General features: G+C 43.0%; 1 protein-coding gene across 1 annotated transcript in view; it reads left to right on the top strand.

The window, feature by feature from the left end:
• The window catches only part of PSMF1 (proteasome inhibitor subunit 1), a 41,212-nt gene extending 23,561 nt beyond the window's left edge, over positions 1 to 17,651 (top strand). Inside the window, exons 5-7 of the mRNA XM_061126972.1 lie at positions 14,950 to 15,003; positions 16,197 to 16,355; positions 16,883 to 17,651. Coding sequence (XP_060982955.1) covers positions 14,950 to 15,003; positions 16,197 to 16,355; positions 16,883 to 16,934 — 265 coding nt within the window. The 3' untranslated portion in view covers positions 16,935 to 17,651. The remainder of the gene's footprint in view (positions 1 to 14,949; positions 15,004 to 16,196; positions 16,356 to 16,882) is intronic.
• Positions 17,652 to 22,049: the final 4,398 nt, after the last annotated feature.

Raw genomic sequence — 22,049 nt, 5'->3', positions numbered from 1 at the left:
GGAAGGGCTTCACTGAGATAATGCATGATGGACTAAATTTTAAGGGGCTAATAAAAGTTCTGTAGTATTGGGAGTAGTTGGTATTTGTGGCCAAGAGAAAAATGGATACAAATGGGGCTGTGAAATCATCTTGTCATCTCATGTGTGTGTGTGTAGGCAGGGGACGGACCAAGGTGTTGTATATTACTTGTGCTAGTGTGTGAAGGGAGAATAGGTGAATGTGGGAACCACATCACAAGGGATCTTATGTACTAAGGAACTGACTTTGATTCTGGGGTAATGGGAGCCATCAAAATGTTTTGGATAGGGAGTGATTCAATTGGGACCTTTTTTACCATTTTCCCCCCCAAAGAATCCCACTTAGAATGTCAACTTACATAGTTAATATTTGTTGAGCCTTTACTGTGTGCCAAGCTATTATTACACTAAGTATAGAATATAGTCTCTCTTAAGCAAGAGAATGAGAGGTACCTGCTCTTGTTATCCCACTTTTTGGAAAATAAAACTGAGACACAGAGTGGTTAATCAACTTGTCCAAAGAAACAGCTCATAAAAGTTGGTGTGGGATTCAGCCCTTAGTATTTTCTCCCTTTGACACTTACAACAGCCATTGCTTCAGAAGAAGCTATCTTGACTTGCATTATTCCAAGAACAGAGAGAAAGCTGGTATGGTTGGAACATGGTGAGACATGGTGATTGGAGATGACTCTGTAGGGGTAAGCACAGGACAGTTTGTGTAGAGCCTTGGGGTCAGTGTCAGGAGAAGTGGGAAGCCACTAGGTGTGTTTAACAAGAGAGAAACTTGATATCATTTCCTTTTCTTTTTTTTTTTTTAATTCCTCTGGCTCCTTTGTAGAGAATGGATTAGAGAGGGACAAGAGTAGAAAAAATAAGATCAGGTAAAGAGCTGACACAGGCACTCTGGCAAGAAATAATGGTGGTAGATGGTGGCAGATACGAGGATAACCTGGGATATATTTGGATGTACACTTTACAGGACTTGCTTATGGGTTGGCTTAATGACGGGAAGAAAAAACCAGGATGATGCAAGGAGGCTTTTTTTAGCCTAAGTCATTTCTAATTTGAGGCTACCATAGCTTCAGGGAACATGCTTTTCATGCAACTTAAAGCACGGCTCTAAATTTTCTTAGCGTGCATTCCCAACAGTAGAATTAACTACATTAAGGACTAAGCTGTAAAGAGCAATATTGCATAGGAACCTGGAATGTTAGGTCCATGAATCAAGGCAGACTGGAAGTGGTCAAACAGGATATGGCAAGAATGAACATTGACATTTTAGGAATCAGTGAATTAAAATGGATTGGAATGGGAGAACTTAATTCAGATGACCACTGTATCTACTACTGTGGTCAGGAATCCCTTAGAAGAAATGGAGTATCCCTCATTATCAACAAAAGAGTCCAAAATTCAGTACTTGGGTGCAATTTCAGAAACAACAGAATGATCTCTTGTTCATTTCCAAGGCAAGCCATTCAGTATCACAGTAATCCAACTCTATGCCCCAACCAGTAATACTGAAGAAGCTGAAGTTGAATGGTTCTATGAAGACCTATAAGACCTTCTGGAACTAATACCCAGAAAAGATGTCCTTTTCATCATAGGGGACTAGAATGCAAAAGTAGGAAGTCAAGAGATGCCTGGAATAACAGGCAAATTTGGCCTTGGAGTACAGAATGAAGCAGGGCAAAGGCTAACAAGAGTTTTGCCAAGAGAACGCACTGGTCATAGCAAACACCCTTTTCCAACAACACAAGAGACGACTCTACAGGTGGACATCACCAGATGGTCAATACTGAAATCAGATTGATTCTGTTCTTTGCAGCCAAAGATGGAGAAGCTCTATACAGTCAGGAAAAACAAGACCAGGAGCTGACTGTTGCTTAGATCATGAACTCCTTATTGAAAAATTCAGACTGAAATTGAAGAAAGTAGGGAAGACCACTAGACCATTCAGGCATGACCTAAATCACATCCCTTACGATTATACAGTGGAAGTGACAAATAGATTCAATGGATTAGATCTGATAGACAGACTGACCGAAGAACTATGGATGGAGGTTCAGGACATTGGACAGGAGACAGGAATCAAGACCATCCCCAAGAAAAAGAAATGCAGAAAGGCAAAATGGTTATTTGAGGAGGCCTTACAAATAGCTGAGAAAAGAAGAGAAGCAAAAGGAGAAAAGTAAAGATATACCCATCTGAATGCAGAGTTCCAAAGAATAGCAAGGAGAGATAAGAAAGCCTTCCTCAGTGATCAATGCAAAGAAATAGAGGAAAACAATAGACAGGGAAAGACTAGAGATCTCTTCAAGAAAATTAGAGATTTCAAGGGAACATTTTATGCAGTTCAGTTCAGTTCAGTCACTCAGTCGTGTCCAACTCTTTGCAACCCCCTGAATCGCAGCATGCCAGGCCTCCCTGTCCATCACCAACTCCCGGAGTTTACGCAAACTCATGCCCATGGAGTCGGTGATGCCATCCAGCCATCTCATCCTCTATCGTCCCCTTCTCCTCCTGCCCCCAATCCCTCCCAGCATCAGGGTCTTTTCCAATGAGTCAACTCTTTGCATGAGGTGGCCAAAGTATTGGAGTTTCAGCTTCAACATCAGTCTTTCCAATGAACACCCAGGACTGATCTCCTTTGGGATGGACTGGTTGGATCTCCTTGCAGTCCAAAGGACTATCAAGAGTCTTCTCCAACACCACAGTTCAAAAGCATCAATTCTTCAGCACTCAGCTTTCTTTATAGTCCAACTCTCACATCCATACATGACCACTGGAAAAACCATAGCTTTGACTAGACAGACCTTTGTTGACAAAGTAATGTCTTTGCTTTTTAATATGCTGTCTAGGTTGGTCATAACTTTCCTTCCAAGGAGTAAGCGTCTTTTAATTTCATGGCTGCAGTCACCATCTGCAGTGATTTTGGAGCCCAGAAAAATAAAGTCTGACACTGTTTTCACTGTTTCTCCATCTGTTTGCCATGACGTGATGGGACCAGATGCCATGATCTTAGTTTCCTGAATGTTGAGCTTCAAGCCAACTTTTTCACTCTCCTCTTTCACTTTCATCAAGAGGCTTTTAGTTCATCTTCACTTTCTGCCATAAGGGCGGTGTCATCTGCATATCTGAGGTTATTGATATTTCTCCCGGCAGTCTTGATTCCAGTTTGTGCTTCTTCCAGCCCAGCATTTCTCATGATGTACTCTGCATAGAAGTTAAATAAGCAGGGTGACAATATACAGCCTTCACGTACTCCTTTTCCTATTTGGAACTAGTCTGTTGTTCCATGTCCAGTTCTAACTGTTGCTTCCTGACCTGCATACAGGTTTCTCAAGAGGCAGGTCAGGTGGTCTAGTATTCCCATCTCTTTCAGAACTTTCCACAGTTTATTGTGATCCTCACAGTCGAAGGCTTTGGCGTACTCAATAAAGCAGAAGTAGATATTTTTCTGGAACTGTCTTGCTTTTTCGATGATCAGCGGATGTTGGTAATTTGATCTCTGGTTCCTCTGCCTTTTCTAAAACCTGCTTGAACATCTGGAAGTTCACGGTTCACATATTGCTGAAGCCTGACTTGGAGAATTTTGAGCATTACTTTACTAGCGTGTGAGATGAGTGCAATTGTGCGGTAGTTAGAGCATTCTTTGGCATTGCCTTTCTTAGGGATTGGAATGAAAACTGATGTTTTCCAGTCCTGTGGCAACTGCTGAGTTTTCCAAATTTGCTGGCATATTGAGTGCAGCACTTTCACAGCATCATCTTTCAGGATTTGAAATAGCTCAACTGGAGTTCCATCACATCCACTACCTTTGTTCGTAGTGATGCTTTCTAAGGCCCACCAGACTTCACGTTCCAGGATGTCTGGCTCTAGGTGAGTTATAACACCATTGTGATTATCTGGGTCGTGAACATCTTTTTTGTACAATTCTTTGTATTCTTGCCACCTCTTCTTAATATCTTCTGCTTCTGTTAGGTCCATACCATTTCCGTCCTTTATCAAACCCATCTTTGCATGAAATGTTCCCTTGGTATCTCTAATTTTCTTGAAGAGATCTCTAGTCTTTCACATTCTGTTGTTTTCCTCTATTTCTTTGCACTGATCACTGAGGAAGGCTTTCTTATCTCTCCTGGCTATTCTTTGGAACTCTGCATTTAAATGGGAATATCTTTCCTTTTCTCCTTTGCTTTTCGCTTCTCTTCTTTGCACAGCTATTTGTAAGACCTTTTCAGACAACCATTTTGCCTTTTTGCGTTTCTTTTCCATAGGGATGGTCTTGATCACTGTCTCCTGTACAGTGTCACGAACCTCCGTCCATAGTTCATCAGGCTCTCTGTCTATCAGATCTAGTTCCTTAAATCTATTTTATGCAGAGATGGACACAATAAAGGACAGAAATGGTATGGACCTAGCAGAAACAGAAGATATTAAGAAGAGGTGGCAAGAATACACAGAAAGTTATAGTGAAGTTGCTCAGTCATGTCCAACTCCATGGACTGTAGCCTTCCAGCTCCTCCATCCATGGGATTTTCCAGGCAAGAGTACTGGAGTGGGCTGCCATTCCCTTCTCCAGGGGATCTTCCCAACCCAGGGGATCGAACCCGGGTCTCCCGCGTTGTAGGCAGACGCTTTACCATCTCAGCCACCAGGGGAGTCCCAGAATTCACAGAAGAACTATACAAAAAAGACCTTCATAACCAAGATAACCACAGTGGTGTGATCACTCACCTAGAGCCAGACATCCTGGAATGTGATGTCAAGTGGGCCTTCGGAAACATCACTATGAACAAAGCTAGTGGAGGTGATGGAATTCCAATTGAACTATTTCAAATCCTAAAACATGGTGCTGTGAAAGTGCTGCACTTAATATGCCAGCAAATTTGTAAAACTCAGCAGCGGCCACAGGACTGGAAAAGGTCAGTTTTCATCCCAAAGAAAGGCAATGTCAAAGAATGTTAAACCTACCACACAATTGCACTCATCTCACATGCTAGCCAAGTAATGCTCAAAATTCTCCAAGCCAGGCTTCAGCAGTACATGAACCTTGAACTTCCAGATGTTCAAGATGGATTTAGAAAAGGCAGAGGAACCAGAGATCAAATTGCCAACATCCGTTGGATCATTGAAAAAGCAAGAGAATTCCGGAAAAACATCTACTTCTGCTTTATCAACTATGCCAAAGCCTTCGACTGTGTGGATTACAACAAACTGTGGAAAATTCTTCAAGAGATGGGAATTCCAGACCACCTGACCTGCCTCCTGAGAAATCTGTATGCAGGTCAAGAAGCAACAGTTAGAACTGGACATGGAATAGCAGACTGGTTCCAAATCGGGAAAGGAGTATATCAAGGCTGTATATTGTCACCTTGTTTATTTAGCTTATATGCAGAGTACCTCATGAGAAATGCTGGGCTGGATGATGCACAAGCTGGACTCAAAATTGCTGGAAGAAATATCAATAACCTCAGATATGCAGATGACATCACCCTTATGGCAGAAAGTGAAGAAGAACTAAAGAGTCTCTTGATGAAAGTGAAAGAGGAGCGTGAACAAGTTGGCTTAAAACTCAGCATTCAAAAAACTAAGATCATGGCATCTGGTCCCATCACTTCATGTCAAATAGATTGGGAAACAATGGAAACAGTGTCAGACTTTATTTTTCTGGGCTTCAAAATCACTGCAGATGGTGACTGCAGCCATGAAATAAAAAGATGCTTGCTCCTTGGAAGAAAAGCTATGACCAACCTAGACAGCATATTAAAAAGCAGAGACATCACTTTGCCAACAAAGGTCTGTCTAGTCAAAGCTATGGTTTTTCCAGTAGTCACGTATGGATGTGAGAGTCGGACTATAACGAAAGCTGAGTGCCGAAGAATTGATACTTTTGAACTGTGGGGTTGTAAAAGACTCTTTAGAGTCCCTTGGATTGCAAGGGGGTCAAACCAGTCAATCCTAAAGGAAATCAGTCCTGAATATTCATTGGAAGGAAAGATGCTGAAGCTGAAACTCCAAAACTTTGGCCACCTGATGTGAAAAACTGACTCATTTGAAAAGACCTTGATGCTAGGAAAGACTGAAGGCAGGAGGAGAAGGGGATGACAGAGGATGAGATGGTTGGATGGCATCACCAATTAGATGGACATGAGTTTGAGCAAACTCCGGGAGATGGTGATGGCCAAGGAAGCCTGGTGTGCTGCAGTCCTTGGGGTTGCAAAGAGTCAGACACAACTGAGTGACTGAACTCAGCTGAGCTGAAGGACTAAACCTCTTTTGAAAGATTTTGATAACACATTGCCCAGTTGCCTTCCTCCACAGTGGTATTAATTAGCATACTGCCTCTATTTTGATGTCATTTGCCTATCCTTTTCATTGCTAGAGTTAGTCTCCTTTTTCTTTTAAATTATTTAGAAAGGCATCATTCTTATAACATTTGTAAGCTTAACTGAACCCAAATTTGGTTTCTTGTTGTTACCCCATTCCATTGCCAGCTGTTGACTGGAGGCCTCTCTCTCATCTCCTTAAACTTCTTGCATTTCTCCTCACGTGGCTGCCTCCATATTTAAAGCCAGCAGCAGTGTGTCAGGTTCTTCTCATGCTTCAAGTCTTCCCTTCCACCTTTTCTTCTGCCACCAGCCAGAGAAAGTTCTCTGCTTTTAAAGGTCCATATGATTAGATGAGCTGACCTAGATAATCCCCCATTTCTGAGGTCCTCTGTGCCATAAAACATAAATGTAGGAGTGATTTCTTACCACACTCACAGAATCTGGGGGATTAAGAAGTATGGAAGATTGACAAGGGGCCATTTTTACCAAAGGCAAAATACATTTACCCTTCCCTAGAGTTCTGAGAATTCTTGTGCAGTTACTGTGTCAGCTCAGCCTGAAAATATTGTCTAAATCTTGTCAGCTTCAAGGACCCAGATCTCACCTTCTGAATCATCTAAATCAGGCATAGTGGAAGCTTCCTGAGTACAACTGCTTTCTGTCTCTTGTCCAGAGAAATGGATTGTCTCTTCTCATCATACACTGGTCAGATGGGCGAAGGATATAGTTAACTTTTTTTAACACTGAAAAACAACATGAACATGAAAGTTACTAATTACAGCATTATTTATAATTACACACCAGAAGCAATACCAATACCTACATTAGAAGAATTTTAAAGATTTTCTTCACTTCAATGAATATTATTTGGTCATTAAAAATTTTAATAGCAAGGACAAACAACATGAGAAATGTAGGACACAAATGGAGGAAAACAGATCTAATTGTACTTATAATTTTCATATAAGCTTATAAAAATATGCTCATAAAAAGACTAAAAAGAAATAGCAAAAATAATTATTGTGTATAGAGTCGGATGATGGGTAACATTTTTCTTACTATTTTTTAGTATGAAATATGCATATTTTTCTTTTAAAAATCATTGTTCACAGCCTAAATGCAGTATTTTCCAACCATTCTCAATCTCTCATTCACCTTTGAACTCATAGGATATCCTTGGGATTAGGAAAGGGAAAGGTGTGGTACCCTGCTTGCTCAGAACACATAGCTGGTGCTCTACTTGTACACACATTCTTGTCTACAGTTATCAGCATCTCCATTTCCCAGTCCTGAATTTCCACATTTGGCAGGACAAAGTACAAAAACCTAGATCACCGTGATTCCCCAGCTGAACTTGTATCCTCACTGGGAAGCAACCTAGCCATTTGAGGTCCCCAGACCAGCAATGTCAGATCACACAGGAGCTTTTACAAAATGAAGCATCTCAGATCCCATTCCTGATCTTCTGAATTAAAACCTGCATTTTAGTAAGATTCACCCTCCGATTCATGTGCACATAACAACTTGAACAGAACTGGCCTAGGTGGTTCAAACAATGCCATGAAAACTGAATCAGGGGTCAGGGTCGAGAAATCTTCAGGTAACTACTGCCGGAACTCCTGTGAACACAGCCGGTACTCCCAAAGACGTGTGATGTGCAGATGGAGAGCTTTGTGTTCACTCCTGGTGGTCACCAATGAGTGCAGACCAGCAGCTGTGTTTAAAGCAGACATATTGGTATTGTGTACCAGTTAAAAGCCTAAGTTTGGAAACTTCTGGTTCTGGAGTAAGCACACTCCATCCTGACTTTTCCATTGATTGCAGCTATACAGAATGCATGGAGCAGTTATTTGAGGATGCTGAAAAATAGTAGCAGATACATTGGGAGAGAAGGCCGAAATACCAATAAATTGGCCTCTGGTATGAACTCAAGGAAGCCCAAAACGAAGAATTAGATCTTGGCATGGAAAGAGAGCACTCCAGGAGAGTCCTCCCTTCTGGCTAAAGTACTGAGAATGGGGTCTAGTGCTTAGAGAGAGTGGGAAGAAAATCTCCCATGTATTTTCTTCCTTTCCTCCAAAAATTCCCAGCATGTGACAGTCCAAAAACACTTAAAACTGAGGGAAAAGACGCTTCCTTTCCAATAAGAGTTGTTTCAAGAGTATGAAGTGAACCACTGCTGCTTTTTATCCTCTTTGTTCTCCCTCCACTTGATACAGGCATGTGGTCATAGGCACTGTCAGGGGAAGTACATGGCAGAGCACAATAAGCAGTGCCCCAGCTTTCTGGCCAGAGGACCAAAAGAAAAGCCCCAAGGACTTAGAAGGTACCAAGGAGATTTGTTAGTCACTCAATCGTGTCTGACTCTGCAACCCTGGGGACTCCTCTGTCCATGGAATTCTCCAAGCAAGAATACTGGAGTGGGTTGCCATTTCCTTCTCCACCAAGGAGATAGATCATAGAAATGGAAGAGTTCAGAAAGCAACTCTAGTAAAGTTTGTGGACTCCAGGCCTTATCTGCACAATGTACATAAGTGGATCTGATTCTAAATAGGACACCAAAAACTTTGGGAACAGAACTGTAGTATCGCCCACTGCCAGGTCTCAGACTGACCACTGGGTAGCACATATGTGGTACAGAACTAGATAGTACTACAAAGGCTTTGCAAACAGAACTGACGTTGAAACCTGAGCTTGAATCCCAAACCCAGCTGGGTTGATTGCCTGTTAAGACAACAATATCAGGATTCTCCTGAAACCTCATAATAAAATATTAAAAATTGGGGGGAATACAAAGAATCAAGAAAATTTCAGCTCACAAAAAGACAAAACATATGCCAGTATTCCACGGTGACACAAACGTTGGGATAATTAGCTGACAGACCGATAAAGCAGCCGTTAGGAAAATGCTCAGAGAAGTAAGGGCAAATAGTCTTGAAACAGATGGAGTGGTAGAAAATCTCAGCTTAGAAATAAGACACAAAGAATAACCAAACGGGAATTTTAGAAATGAAAAATACAATAATCAAAATAACTTCACTGGATGAATCAGTAGCAGAATAAGAGAAAACAGAGGAAATATTAAGTACTTGAAATAGATAAATAGAAATTATCCTATCTGAACAACAGAGACAAAAAATATTTTAAAATAAACAGTTTCAGGAACCTGGGACAATTATAAAAGATTATAAATTATACAATTACAATTATAAAAAACACTGGGACCATGAAGGAGAAGAAAAGAAGAAGGAGAAAAGAAAGAGTGTAGTATAGGAAAAGTATTTGAAGAAAATAGTGGCTAAAAACTTGTCAGATTTGGCAAAAGACATAAACATATAGATTTTAAAAGCTCAGCAAATCTTAAACAGTTATAAACCCAAAGAAGTCCATGCTCATACATAATCACATTGCTAAAAACGGAAAAAAAAAAGTCATGAAAGCAACTAGAGAGAAACATGGGTTGCTTATAGTGGAATAAGAATTTGAATGATTGTGGATTTCTCATCAGAAAACCGGAAATAAGTTGATCACTATTCTTAAAGTATGGAGAAAAAAACAATTGTCAGAACCAGAATTCTATATCCAACAAATACATCATCTTATTTCTGAAAGATTTTAAGATATTCTTAGTGTAAAAGATACTAAGAGAATTCATAGTCAACAGATTTTCTCAGAAGAAATTGCTAATGAAAGTTCTTCAGACAGAAGGGAAGGGAAATCAAATAGAAACTTAGAACATCAGGAATAAAGGAAGAGCAATAAAAATGGTCAATATTTAGATAACTATAATAGGCTGTTCTCTAATTCAAGAGAATTAGAATATGTTTAATTTGTTGTTGTTCAGTCGCTAAGTTGTGTCCAACTCTTTGCAACCCAGTGTGCTGCACCCCGCCAAACTCCTGTGTCCTCGACTATCTCCCAGGGTTTGCTCAAACTCTTGTGCGTTGAGTCAGTGATGCCATCCAACCATTTCATCCTCTGTCCCCGTCTTCAATCTTTCCCAGCATCTGAGTTTTTTCCAAAGAGTCGGCTCTTCACATCAGATAGCCAAAGTATTGGAGCTTCAACTTCAGTATCTGTCCTTCCAGTGAATATTCAGGGTTGATTTCCTTTAGGATTGACTGTTTTGATCTCCTTGCAGTCCAAGGGTTCTCCACAGTCTTCTTGGACACCACAATTCACAAGCATAAATTCTTCGGTGCTTAGCCTTTATGGTCCAACTCTCACATTTGTTCATGACTAATGGAAAAACCATAATTTTAACTCTATGGATCTTTGTGAGTAAAGTATTGTCTCTGCTTTTTAATACACTGTCTAGGTTTTCATAGCTTTCCTTCCAAGGAGCAAGTGTCTTTTAATTTCATGACTGCAGTCACCATCCGCAGTGATTTTAGAGCCCAAGAAAATAAAATCTGTCACTGTTTCCACTCTTTACCCCTTCTGTTGAATTATGAAGAGAGAAAACAGAAGAAAGAAAAAAGCAAACAATTGGAAAAGCAATGGTAAAATGGCAGACCTAAATCTAAACATATCACATTAAATGTAAATGGTCTCCATATCCTGGCCATCAGCAGACGAACGGATAAGAAAGCTGTGGTACATATACACAATGGAATATTACTCAGCCATTAAAAAGAATAAATTTGAATCAGTTCTAATGAGATGGATGAAACTGGAGCCCATTATACAGAGTGAAGTAAGCCAGAAAGATTAACACCAATACACTATACTAACGCATATATATGGAATTTAAAAAGATGGTAGTGATAACCCTATATGCAAGACAGAAAAAGAGACACAGATGTATAGAACAGACTTTTGGACTCTTCTATGGGAGAAGGCGAGGGTGGGATGATCTGAGAGAACAGCATCGAAACATGTATATTATCAAGTGTGAAACAGATCACCAGTCCAGGTTGGGTGCACTGGGATGACCCAAAGGGATGGGATGGGGAGGGAGGTGGGAGGGGGGTTCAGGATGGGGAACACATGTAAATCCATGGCTGATTCATGTCAATGTATGGCAAAAACCACTATAATATTATGAAGTAATTAGCCTCCAACTAATAAAAATAAATGGAAAAAAAAGTGTAAATGGTCTCAACACACCAACTAAAGGAACATGGCTTTTGAAGTTGGGCAAACCTGGTGTAAATTCATTCTTGGCTGCTTATACTTATCTGGCTTGTGTAAGAACACTTGCTTCTTTGAGCATCAGTTTCCTCATTTGTAAAATAAGTATAAAAGTCATATGGCCTCATACGGCTATTACGAAGATGAAATAAGGTAATGTATATAAAGAACTCTGCATATCTGTCTGTTTAAAAAGTAGAGGAGATGCATATTTGCTCATATATGCAAAGTATCTTTGGAAGGACATACAAGAAGCTGGTGTTAGTAGTTGTCTATGGGAAGACCTGGTAGGCTGGAGGACAGGGCTAAGAGGGAGAATTTTTTTTTACTTGTACAGGTCCAGAATCCTTTATCTACAACTCTGAAGTCAAAAGAGCACTGAAAAAAAGTGTTGTTGTTTTCTTTTTTTTTTCCGTAAGGTTGGCACCAAACCTTTTTTGGTAGCAAAACGTGACCTGAAGTGGCATGAAGCTCCTGAAGTGGCATAGAATTCATTTTATGTGAATTCTCATTCATTTTGCAGAAATACTAGGGTTTTGTTTACAGGGTGCTACACAGTAATATATTTGGTATACTCACATTTCTAAAATATGAAAAATTCTGAATTCCAGAACACATTTAGCACAAGATTATGGATCTATGTAGCCTTTGAATTTTGAATTCAATCTGTGTATTGTCTTGAATTTTGAAACTGGTGAAGGCATTACCTATTCACAAAATTAAATTTTAAAAACTAAATTTAGCATGGTGCCTGACACAAAGCATGCTGTCAGTAAATATCGGCAGCTGCTGTTATTCCATTCTTCCAGGCTTTTCCTGTCAACAAATCTGTTCATGTCCAATACTACGTTTCACCATCACAGCAGACCCTGTGACTGTTACTGCTTAGATTTTACATTTTTAAAGACTGAGGTGCAAAGATTTTGTGACAGACGCCTGCCATCCAGCCAGGCAGCCCCCCACCTAGAGTCCCGAGGTTTTTTCTGTTCACCAGACCACCTCAGCCAGAATGACGTCAGCAGGATCTGTGTGCCCAAGAGAGCCAAGTTGTTTTTTATCTAAGAGCAAAGGAGAGAATGAGGAAATTATGTGTGGTCAGGATCACCCCGAAACCCTATTAGACAGTCTAGTGGGCCCAGCCAGGCAGATGTGCCTATAGCATTTAGTGTACGAGCATTCTCCTTCGGGGCTTCCCAGGCTGCTCAGCTTTAAGAACCTGCCTGCCAGTGCAAAAGACGTAAGAGACGTGGGTTTAGTCCCTGGGTTGGGAAGACCCCTAGAAGAGGGCATGCAACCCACTCCAGTATTCCTGCCTGGAGAATCCCAAGGACAGAGGAGCCTGGCGGGCTATAGCCCATAGGTTGCAAAGAGTCAGATGTGACTGAGGTGACTTAGCATGCTCACACTGTCCTTCAGTTGATTACCAGATGAAGTTTTAGGGACTTGATTCTAGAGACTGTACAAAAATTAACTTCTTTTTTTAATCCTGAGAGCCTCATTCAGCACATTTGGGACTGAGACTATTTTATAATAGGTTCTGGGTGTGTATTTGTGTATATGAGGAGCTCACAGAAGGGTGCATGTGTTGCAGTTGGACTGTGTTGAGCATGAGCCCTAAGGGATATGCCATGACCATTTGAAGTACCCAAGTTGTTGGGGTGGGCCTGGCAACTGCCTTTCTTACCTCTGTTGTTCTTTATTTCTTCTCTCCTCCTCACACTCTGTGGCCTAGGAGAGAAAAATAGAGATGGCTCCATGTTTCAGGAGCCATCAAGGCTCTGTTCTCCAGGTCATTGTTATAGTTGGTTCTGTTTGCTGCTCTGTAAGGGGGCAGTTTGTGGAGACAGATAAAATGCTTCCTGCCCTCCGCACCACCTGGTCTGTCCAGTGAGGCAAGTTGTTGGGAGGCCACCAGAAAGTTTGACTACCAGCTCCATGAACCATGGCTTGGAAACAATAACCTCGATCAGAAAAAATTGCTTCCCTTGGAAACCATGTCCACCTAATCACAGTTTCTTTTCCAGCTCATTGGTAGAACTGACTGGAGAAGCACCTACTTTTGGATTTTTCCCCAGTTCTTTAATTAATGGCTTCTTACCTGTAAGCTTCGATTAACTACTATTTACAGAGCTTTTCTGAGGTCTGCCATGCCCCAGAACTGTCAGGTTTGTATTGCTTGCCAGGGCTCCAAGTAGATTCTAAAGCACACTTTTTAAAATACCAGATCTTTTTTGTTTCATTATATCCATAACCAGATCCTTTATAGAAAAAGTAGGAAAGTATAAAGAAGAAATGTCACCCAGGTATAATTGTCACTGTTTTTATTTTCAGTTATACTTCTTTCTAGTTTTATTTATATGCACACACATACACACATTTTAAACATTCTAAGAACATTTGTTTCCATGACTGCATTACCATGATCTACCTAACTGGTCCCCATTTGTGACCAATCTAGTTCCCTTGGTTAAAGTCTTTATGATGATATTTTAATTTCTTTAAGATGATTTGTTGTTGTTTAGTCACTAAGTCATGTGTGACTCTTTTGTGACCCCATGGCCTGTAGCTCACCAGGCTCCTCTGTCCTGGGATTTCTTAGACAAGAACACTGGAGTGGGTTGCCATTTCCTTCTCCAGGGGATCCTCCGCATCCTCCTACATTGGCAGCAGATTCTTGACCATTGAGCCACATGGAAGCCCTTATGATGGATACCTAGGCATAAAATTATCAGACCATGAGATGTAAAGATACAAAAGGCTTTTGAGAGGCAGTTACATTGTGTGTGTGTGTGTGTGTGTGTATTAGTATAAACTTGGTTTCCACAAAGCATGCACTAATTTATGCTTCTGGCTCCTGCAGTCTCAGTGTGGGCAAAAATTGGTTCTTGGTGGGGGGTGAAAAAACCTTAGAAATTCTGTGGCTATCCAGTGGTTTCCAGTGCATAAACTGATGTACAGTATCTGCTTTTAACATTTCATGCGGAGGCCATAATGAGAAAAAGGTTGAGAAACACAATTCTAGCTATATGTGAGCACCCATCTCACTCCACCCTTGGAAGCTTTTAAATTTGAGCTTTTGGTTTGGGATTTTAGAATAGTATTTTTCTGGTCTAAATGTTCTTGATTCTTTGTACAGACTTTAGGAACCTGAGAAAGGTTTGAATAAAATAAAATGTATATGTTTCCCACTGTTCATATTTTTATCTTTCTACATTATTAGGAATCCTCCATGTTTCTAGCTTTGTGTCCAGCTGTTTTCACGTTACTTTGATTGTAATATTTTCAGTGTTAGTCTGTACCAAGGACCATTTTGAAATATCCCTTGTTGTTATGGTCTTAGGCAGGGACTCCCGCCGCCTCCATGCCTGGGAGTACATGTGTGTCCCCACAGGCATCAGCTTTGGACCTCTGGGAGCCCAGGCGCCAAGCTGCTCTGGGACTTTCAGTAATCGTCCCTTGTTTGTTTCAGGTGTGATCCCCTGGGCCCGTTTGCTGTCGGGGGAGAGGACCTAGACCCCTTTGGGTGAGTACTGCTGGGGAGGTGGCAGCAACACGACTTGGTCTCGTGGCCTTTCAGCCCCAGCTCATCTTCTAATTTTAGAACTTTTCATCAGTCTTCCTTTGGGGTGAAGGAGGCATTTGTTGCAGAGTGGCTGAGGAAGCACTGCCACTGTTCTGCTCTGCCATGCCTGGAGCAGTGCAAGAGGGCTCTGAATGTTGGGGAGCAACTGAGCAAGCCCAGTGGGCAGTTCCTCTGTTGTTTTCTGGCCATGCTTTCCCTGGTGGAACGATACCCCCTGGGGGGTCTGTCAGATGAAGACTGAAAAACACACAAGTGGGTTACAGACCTGAGGTCAGTTGAGGGCTCTTCAGAGGTCATGACCTCACTTGATAAGGGAGGGTCACTGATCCCCATTAGACCCTGGGGTGGTTCTTGTGAAATCCTCAACAGAGTTATAGCCTCAGCTATGCACTGCACTGTCCTTGCCCAGTGCTTCTAGATTTTAAGCTCTGCTGCAAAGGGTGTCCCCAACTTGAGTGTGTCATTTTTAGACAGTGGGGAAAGAGTCTGAAGTTAAGCTTGAACAATTAAGCTTAACTTAATTTTTTAACTTAATACTTTTCCTTGAGCTGAAGTTAAGCTCAAACAAACTTTGACCTCAAAGTCTGGTGTAACATCACCTTCATATTCATCCTAGTTTGAGCCATAAGGTCAGATCCATGGAACTCCATGAGGGATGGGTACTGTCAAGAGTCAGACTTGGACAATCAAGTCATAGAATGCCCAGAGACCCTTCAAGGAAACCATGAAAAACCCCAAATAAAAGCTTGGATTGTAAATTGTCTCAATCCATTAGCCCTTAGACCTAAAGCTGTGCCTGGAGGAGCCTTGTTCTGGTTCTGCATTCACCTTGACAAGTTCTGGCACATGTTCTTGATCAAATCGCACCTCCCTCCTTGGCTGTAGGGACATGGCAGGGATCTCAGTGTTGTGGGGTCCTGGAGCTTGTAGAGCTGAAAGTGCAGGCCATGATGGCCAAAAAAGGTGTGCTTTTTGTGTTCTTGCTCTTGCCCACTTCCTGCTGGCACTCAGGCAGCCATCCACGCATCCAGAGTTGATGTCCCAATCATTTTTACCTACATTCTCATCACCTTCACTTCTTCTCCAGCAGCTGCTTGCCACATCTGCTTACCTGTCATTCCTTCTTGCCTCAGGTGTCGGAGAGGTGGCATGATTGTGGATCCCCTGAGATCTGGCTTCCCAAGAGCACTTATTGACCCGTCATCAGGACTCCCAAACCGGCTTCCTCCAGGTGCTGTGCCCCCAGGAGCACGCTTTGACCCCTTTGGACCTATTGGGACCAGCCCGTCTGGGTAGGTATTCACTCAGGGATGCTGAGAGGTAGGACCTGATGGCGGCTCAGCTCAGCATTGCAGGGATAAAGGCATCTGACACCAAGTGCAGAATTTCCAGTAGTCCCAGGCCTTGCTGCCAAGAGAGTGGAGCCTCCTCCAGGCCCTGCCTGGTACTTCCTAAAGCCTTCCATGAGCTTCCCATTCCTCAGTGGCTCCCTTCCCCAGCTTCCCTCCAGGAGGACTCAGAGGAGAGGTTGCTACTCACATTTACTGGACTTCTTGTATGTGCCAGGAACTCAGTGGATTCTTATGTCAGCACTTGTGGATAGATATTTCACAGAGGCAGAAATCGAGGTCCTGAGTGATGAAGGAACTTGTCCAAGGTGGGAAAATCAGAATTCAGACCAACTCTAGAGCACATGGTCTTTAACTCCACAAACCACCACATCACTCTGGAGGCAGGCTCCCTCCATTCAGGACCCTGTCTACCTGTGTGCCCCTGACTCTTCATCACCCCAACTCACCAGCCCCTCTTTCCATTCCAGACCTAACCCAGACCATCTGCCCCCGCCGGGCTACGATGACATGTACCTGTGAAGGCCTCAAGAATGTAACATCCCAGCCTTCCCTCCACTCTCCTGGAGCTGCCACCGTGGGCCCCACCAGCACCCATTTTCTTGTGGGCTGGGGTCAAAGGACTCTGTCCATGTGTTTGCAGGCCGGCTGGGATTGCCTTCCCACCCCCTACCAGAGCCAGGGCACCTGCTGCAGTTCTCCACCTGGCTGCATATAGGTCCCAAAGAGAAATCAGTGTGTGTCTCACCACCAGCTCCTCTCCACTTCCCAGGGGAGACTCCGGCAACATATGCCCTTGACCTGATGCAGTAGCTGCATCGCTATAAGAACAGAACCCATTTTTGGATGTTATTATTAAGAACCAAATGTCAATACAAAAATCATGTTGCCGGTCTCCAACTCTTCTTTACTGCACAGCTCCTTCCATGTATGAGACTTGAGAGTTTGAATCTTTAAGGGGCTAAAGGACTCTCTTAGGCATCTTCCTTTCATGAATTGCTCTCGCTCCTGATACCACTAAGATGGTCTGGCTGCATGGATGAAAATGAGTGACTGGAACCCCCATAAGCCACAGGGATGACTTCCACAAGGCCAGGCGCGTTGCAGAACAACTACATCATTCTGAAAAGGGCAAGACGTTCCAGTTGTGCTTGTCTGAGCCTGTCCTCTGAGTCTGTCTGTGCCTGGGCAATGGCTGCCTACGAACAGAGGAATAAACAGAGCAGACCTGAAGGCTAATCTCTTTTTTGCCACTAACTTAACTGAATGACCCTATGCAAGTCCTTTCCCCTCCCAGGGCCATTGTGCCCACCTGTGAAGTCCAGGGTGCCTTTCTTGCTCTAAAACAGCCTGATGTTGGCGTCTGTGCATGATGATCCCTAGTAACTGGGGCAAAAGGTAAAGAATGAAGGTTCAAGGCTTTGTGTGGTGCCTACCTACAGAGTCTGCAACTCTGTGCCTCTCACCCGCCGTGAGGCCCCGACATGAACATAGCAGCACAGTGCTAGACTTAGGGACAGGCAGGGAGCCTGGCCTCTGGAAGCCAGTGTGTGAGAAGGGTGAACGGAGGAGTTGGTAATACAAGAAACAACCCAGGAAGGCATTCCACCCCCAGGGAGCCCTAGCCTCTGGAAGCCTGTGCCCTGTGTCCAGGCCCACCTGACCTTTGGTGTTCTCCAGATCCTTTTCAGCCCGAGGCCTGACAGACGTGGTCAGTGATGAACCCCTGTGCTGGAGTGGAAAGAGCACCCTAGAGCACCAGACTCAGAGGCAAGAGATGAAGGCACTAGTCACTTTCACTCCACCGCTAGCATTTCAGCCATGGGTGGTGCCTTTCATTTCTCAGCTCCTTGGATTCCTTTCTCTAAATTAGGAGATAGTATTTATCTGTGGGCAGAGGGCTACCAGAGCCTTCCTAAGGCAGCTGCTCACGTGCTATACAGCCTGGAAGTGCCTGTTTGCTGTGCCCAAGAGTGGGTTACAAGTAAACTAGACAGGCATATATGCCCAGGGTCAATCCAAGATGCCACCTGGGCCTAGGTGGAGAGGTTAGGGCTTCCTGGGCATTTCTGGCTGGCCACATGTCAAGCAGTGATTTAGTGAAGCTTTTAGAACAGCTCTGCTCTGGAAAAAGACCCAGAGGTCAGGCAGAGCTGCAAATGCAGTCATCAATGGACATCTTCCCCAAGAGCCAGCAAATGAGTGAGATGTTTGCAAGCTGGATCATACCTTCTACCAAAAGAACTTGAGGCAATTTGCTTATAAAAGCATCCTTTATTATAAAAAGAAGCATTTAAAGGAACATCAGACAAGCAGGGGAAGTAGATAACTTTTAGGACCCTGATTCAGGGGAAGGACAAGAGTGAAACAATAAATTCAGCACTTAGATTTTCTAATAGTGAAAGTGGAAAGGATAGTCATAAGCATAATACTGTTTTCTGAAAACAGACGCTTCAGTGATTCATCTGTAGAATCAGTCATTTTTTGAGTGGGACTCCTTGCATCAAGGACACTGAGGAATGCAGACTGTGTCTTAGTTGTCATGTGTGGGGAGGTGAATGGGATCTTTAGGAACTTCCAAGTCAGACTGTCAGTACATGTTGTGTATCTAGGCCACTTCTCTCCTTCCAGCCATGAGTAACCACCAAGCAGCCAGAGGCAGTGATTCAGGTGTATGTTTTGTGGAACCTAGAAGTGTTAGAGCCGTAACAATAAATACCAGCACTTAACAACCTGTTCTTCCTTTTTAAAAATAACAGCTTTATTGAGATACAGGTCACGTACGCATAAAGCTCATGTTTTTAAAGTGTACAGTTCAGTGTTTCTAGTACATTCACAGTGTTGTGCACCCATCACCATATCTGAGTTCTGCACATTTCATCATCCCCAAAAGAAACCTCATACCCATTAACAGTCACCCTCCATTCCCTTCTCCCAGCCCCAAGTGACCACTCGTCTGTTTTCTGTCTGTAAAGATATGCCTATTCTGGACAGTTCTTACACGTGGAATCACACAACATGTGGTCTTTCATGTTTGGTTTCTTTCAGTTAACGTTTGCAGGGTCCATCCATGCTGTAGCGTGTATCAGTAATTCATTTATTTTAATAGCTGAATAATATTCCACATTTTCTTTATCCATTTATCAGTTGATGGACAGGTTGTTCCAACTTCTTGGCTATTATGAATAAGGCTGCTATGAACATTTATGTACAAGTTTTTGTTTGGTCATATGTTTTCCGTTCTCTTGTGTGGGATCATATGGTAACTCTATGTTTAATTTTTGAGGAACTGCCAGACTGTTTCCCAAAGTGATCATGCCATTTGACATTCCCATTAGAGTATGAGGGCCCTGGTTCCTCCCATCTCCTCACCAGTGCTTGTTAAGTCTTCTTGTGTATAGGTATCCTAGTGGGTGTAAAGTGGTATCTCATTGTGGTTTTGTCCTCTATTTTGAAAAAACAAGGAATTCTGACCTAGGTCAAACAAGACAGAGACTGAAGACAGTGGCTTTGGTAATAGCCACCTTGGGATGACTGGTAAGACGCAGAGGAGTTAAAGTTTGACTTTTGGGGAAGTTTCAGAGCTGGATGTGATTTAGGAGAAAGGTACTGTCTGTAGGGAAGTTACCATGACCTTCCCAGGTCTGGTGAGAGGGAACAAGCACTTTTGCTTGTTTTGCTTGTTTTGAAATATTTGTGTTGACCCAGTGGCTTAGAAGTAAAATAAACATCTAGTTCTAAATGTTTGTCTTTTGAAGTGACATAGACCACATGTACCATCTCTGGCAGTCTCCTCATCTCCAACTCCTCTTCCTTGCCTTGTGTCGTTCCTGATTCTTAGAGCTGGATGTGTTTTTCATTGCATTGCATTTATCTGCTCATCGTGAGCTGTCAGCCTCCATGGTGAAGTCACTGGTCTCAAGACCCTGACTCTAAGCAGGTATTTTGTTCAAAACAGATTTTATATTCCTGTGCTGGATGGCTAGTACCTGTTGACATGCAGTTAGCAATCGGATAGCAAGCCCTATAACAACCTCATTCTTTGAAATCCAGATTCCTTCATAGTTTCCCTTTCTACTCATTAATGACATTCTATTACTGATCCTTGCCTCTTCACAGAAGAAAAATTAAGAGTCTGTGGAGCAGTTACTGTCTGTCACCTTGTAACCTTGTCTATTTTGGGCAGTTCCAATGAGACAGGTCCCACCACCAAGGAGATGAAAGATCCCTCACATGCATATCCTCAGCTTTGTCTGATATAAAACTTACATTCTTAAGGCCCGCTGTTACTTTTTGCACCAAAAGAGAGATTCAAAGGCGGGCATCCAAGCCCCCAGCCCCTATTTGTCCTAAGTCTCCAGCTGTGCCGAGCCCTGAGCTTCACCCAGAGGGTAGGTCACAAGTAGGAGTGGCAGGCAGTGAGGATGGTGGCTATAGAGGAGTGCAAGACCCAGGTGACCAAGGATACTAGGGTGCAGAGAGCAGCAGTGACATGGGGTTTGAACATGAGGTTTGCCCCACTAGTGGCAGGGCTAGGTGGCAGGCACAAAGTGGAAGGCCCAGCCTCAGACTTTGGATGACCGTGGGAAAGGCCAGGTTCCATACTAGCCACATAAGGTGAGTGTTGTGTGACAGGGTTCTGAAAGAGGAGAGACAGGGAGGGCTGCAGGAAACAAACTACTTTAGCTTTTTGAAACAAGAAGGTTTGAATGAAGGCAGCAGCAAGATCACATCATCATTGTCTTGATCTGGTGATTAGGAAACTCCAGAGCCACACAGCAACTGCCTGGATCTGTGTCCGAAAGTAATGCCCCTTGTGCTCCCACCTTGGCCGCCCCCCCCCCACCCCCCGCCCCGCACTTCCTCTCACCTCAGTTCCAAGTGCAAGGCTTGGCTGCCTGCATCTGATAGCTGGAACCTACATCAACTCTTAAACCATAGCTGCAAAGGAGCCTGGGAAATGGTCTTTTCCCCTTTTTCCTGCTTGTCCCAGGAAGGCACATTTGGGACAAAGGTCTGACAAGCCAGTCTCCTGTGTATTAACATCCCTATAGCATGGGCCTTGATAGTGATGAGCACCACAGCCAGGCTTCTCCAGCTTGCCCAAGCCTCTCAGTCTCTCCTGAAATGCTTGAAGGACACAGTACATCTTGGTCCCCAACCCAGACCTGGATCCAAATCACTAGGGAAGGGTCCTTAAGTCCATTTTTTATAAGTTCCTCAGGTGATTCATCTGACAGACCAGTTTGAGAATTCCTGAGAAGCGAAGGGAAGGCTGTACACATCCTTGCTACTCAAACCAGCAGCATCACCTAGAAACTTGTTAGAAATGTGGAATCTTCGGGCCCCAGCCAGGCCTATTAAATGAGAATCTGCACTTCATCAAGTTGTCCAAGTGGTTTGTGTGCACTTTAAAGTCTGAAGCTCTCCAGTGTACAAACCTTATATCTTCTCTGTTTACCTGGGTAGCAGGTGAAAAGAATCATCAGTCTTGGTTGATGACATACTATGACTAATGCAAGAACCTCCTCATTTTAACTGTTTTCTGTTTTACCCCCTGTAACCTCTCCATTCCTTTCTCCCATACCACTCAGTGTGTTTGTTTCATATGTTTTTAAATATGGATGTACCCTTGTA

The sequence above is a fragment of the Dama dama genome, chromosome 23, assembly GCF_033118175.1.
Source record: "Dama dama isolate Ldn47 chromosome 23, ASM3311817v1, whole genome shotgun sequence".
NCBI lineage: Eukaryota > Metazoa > Chordata > Mammalia > Artiodactyla > Cervidae > Dama > Dama dama.
The sequence above is the reverse complement of the archived record's forward strand: the minus strand, read 5'-3'. Positions and strand labels throughout refer to the sequence as shown.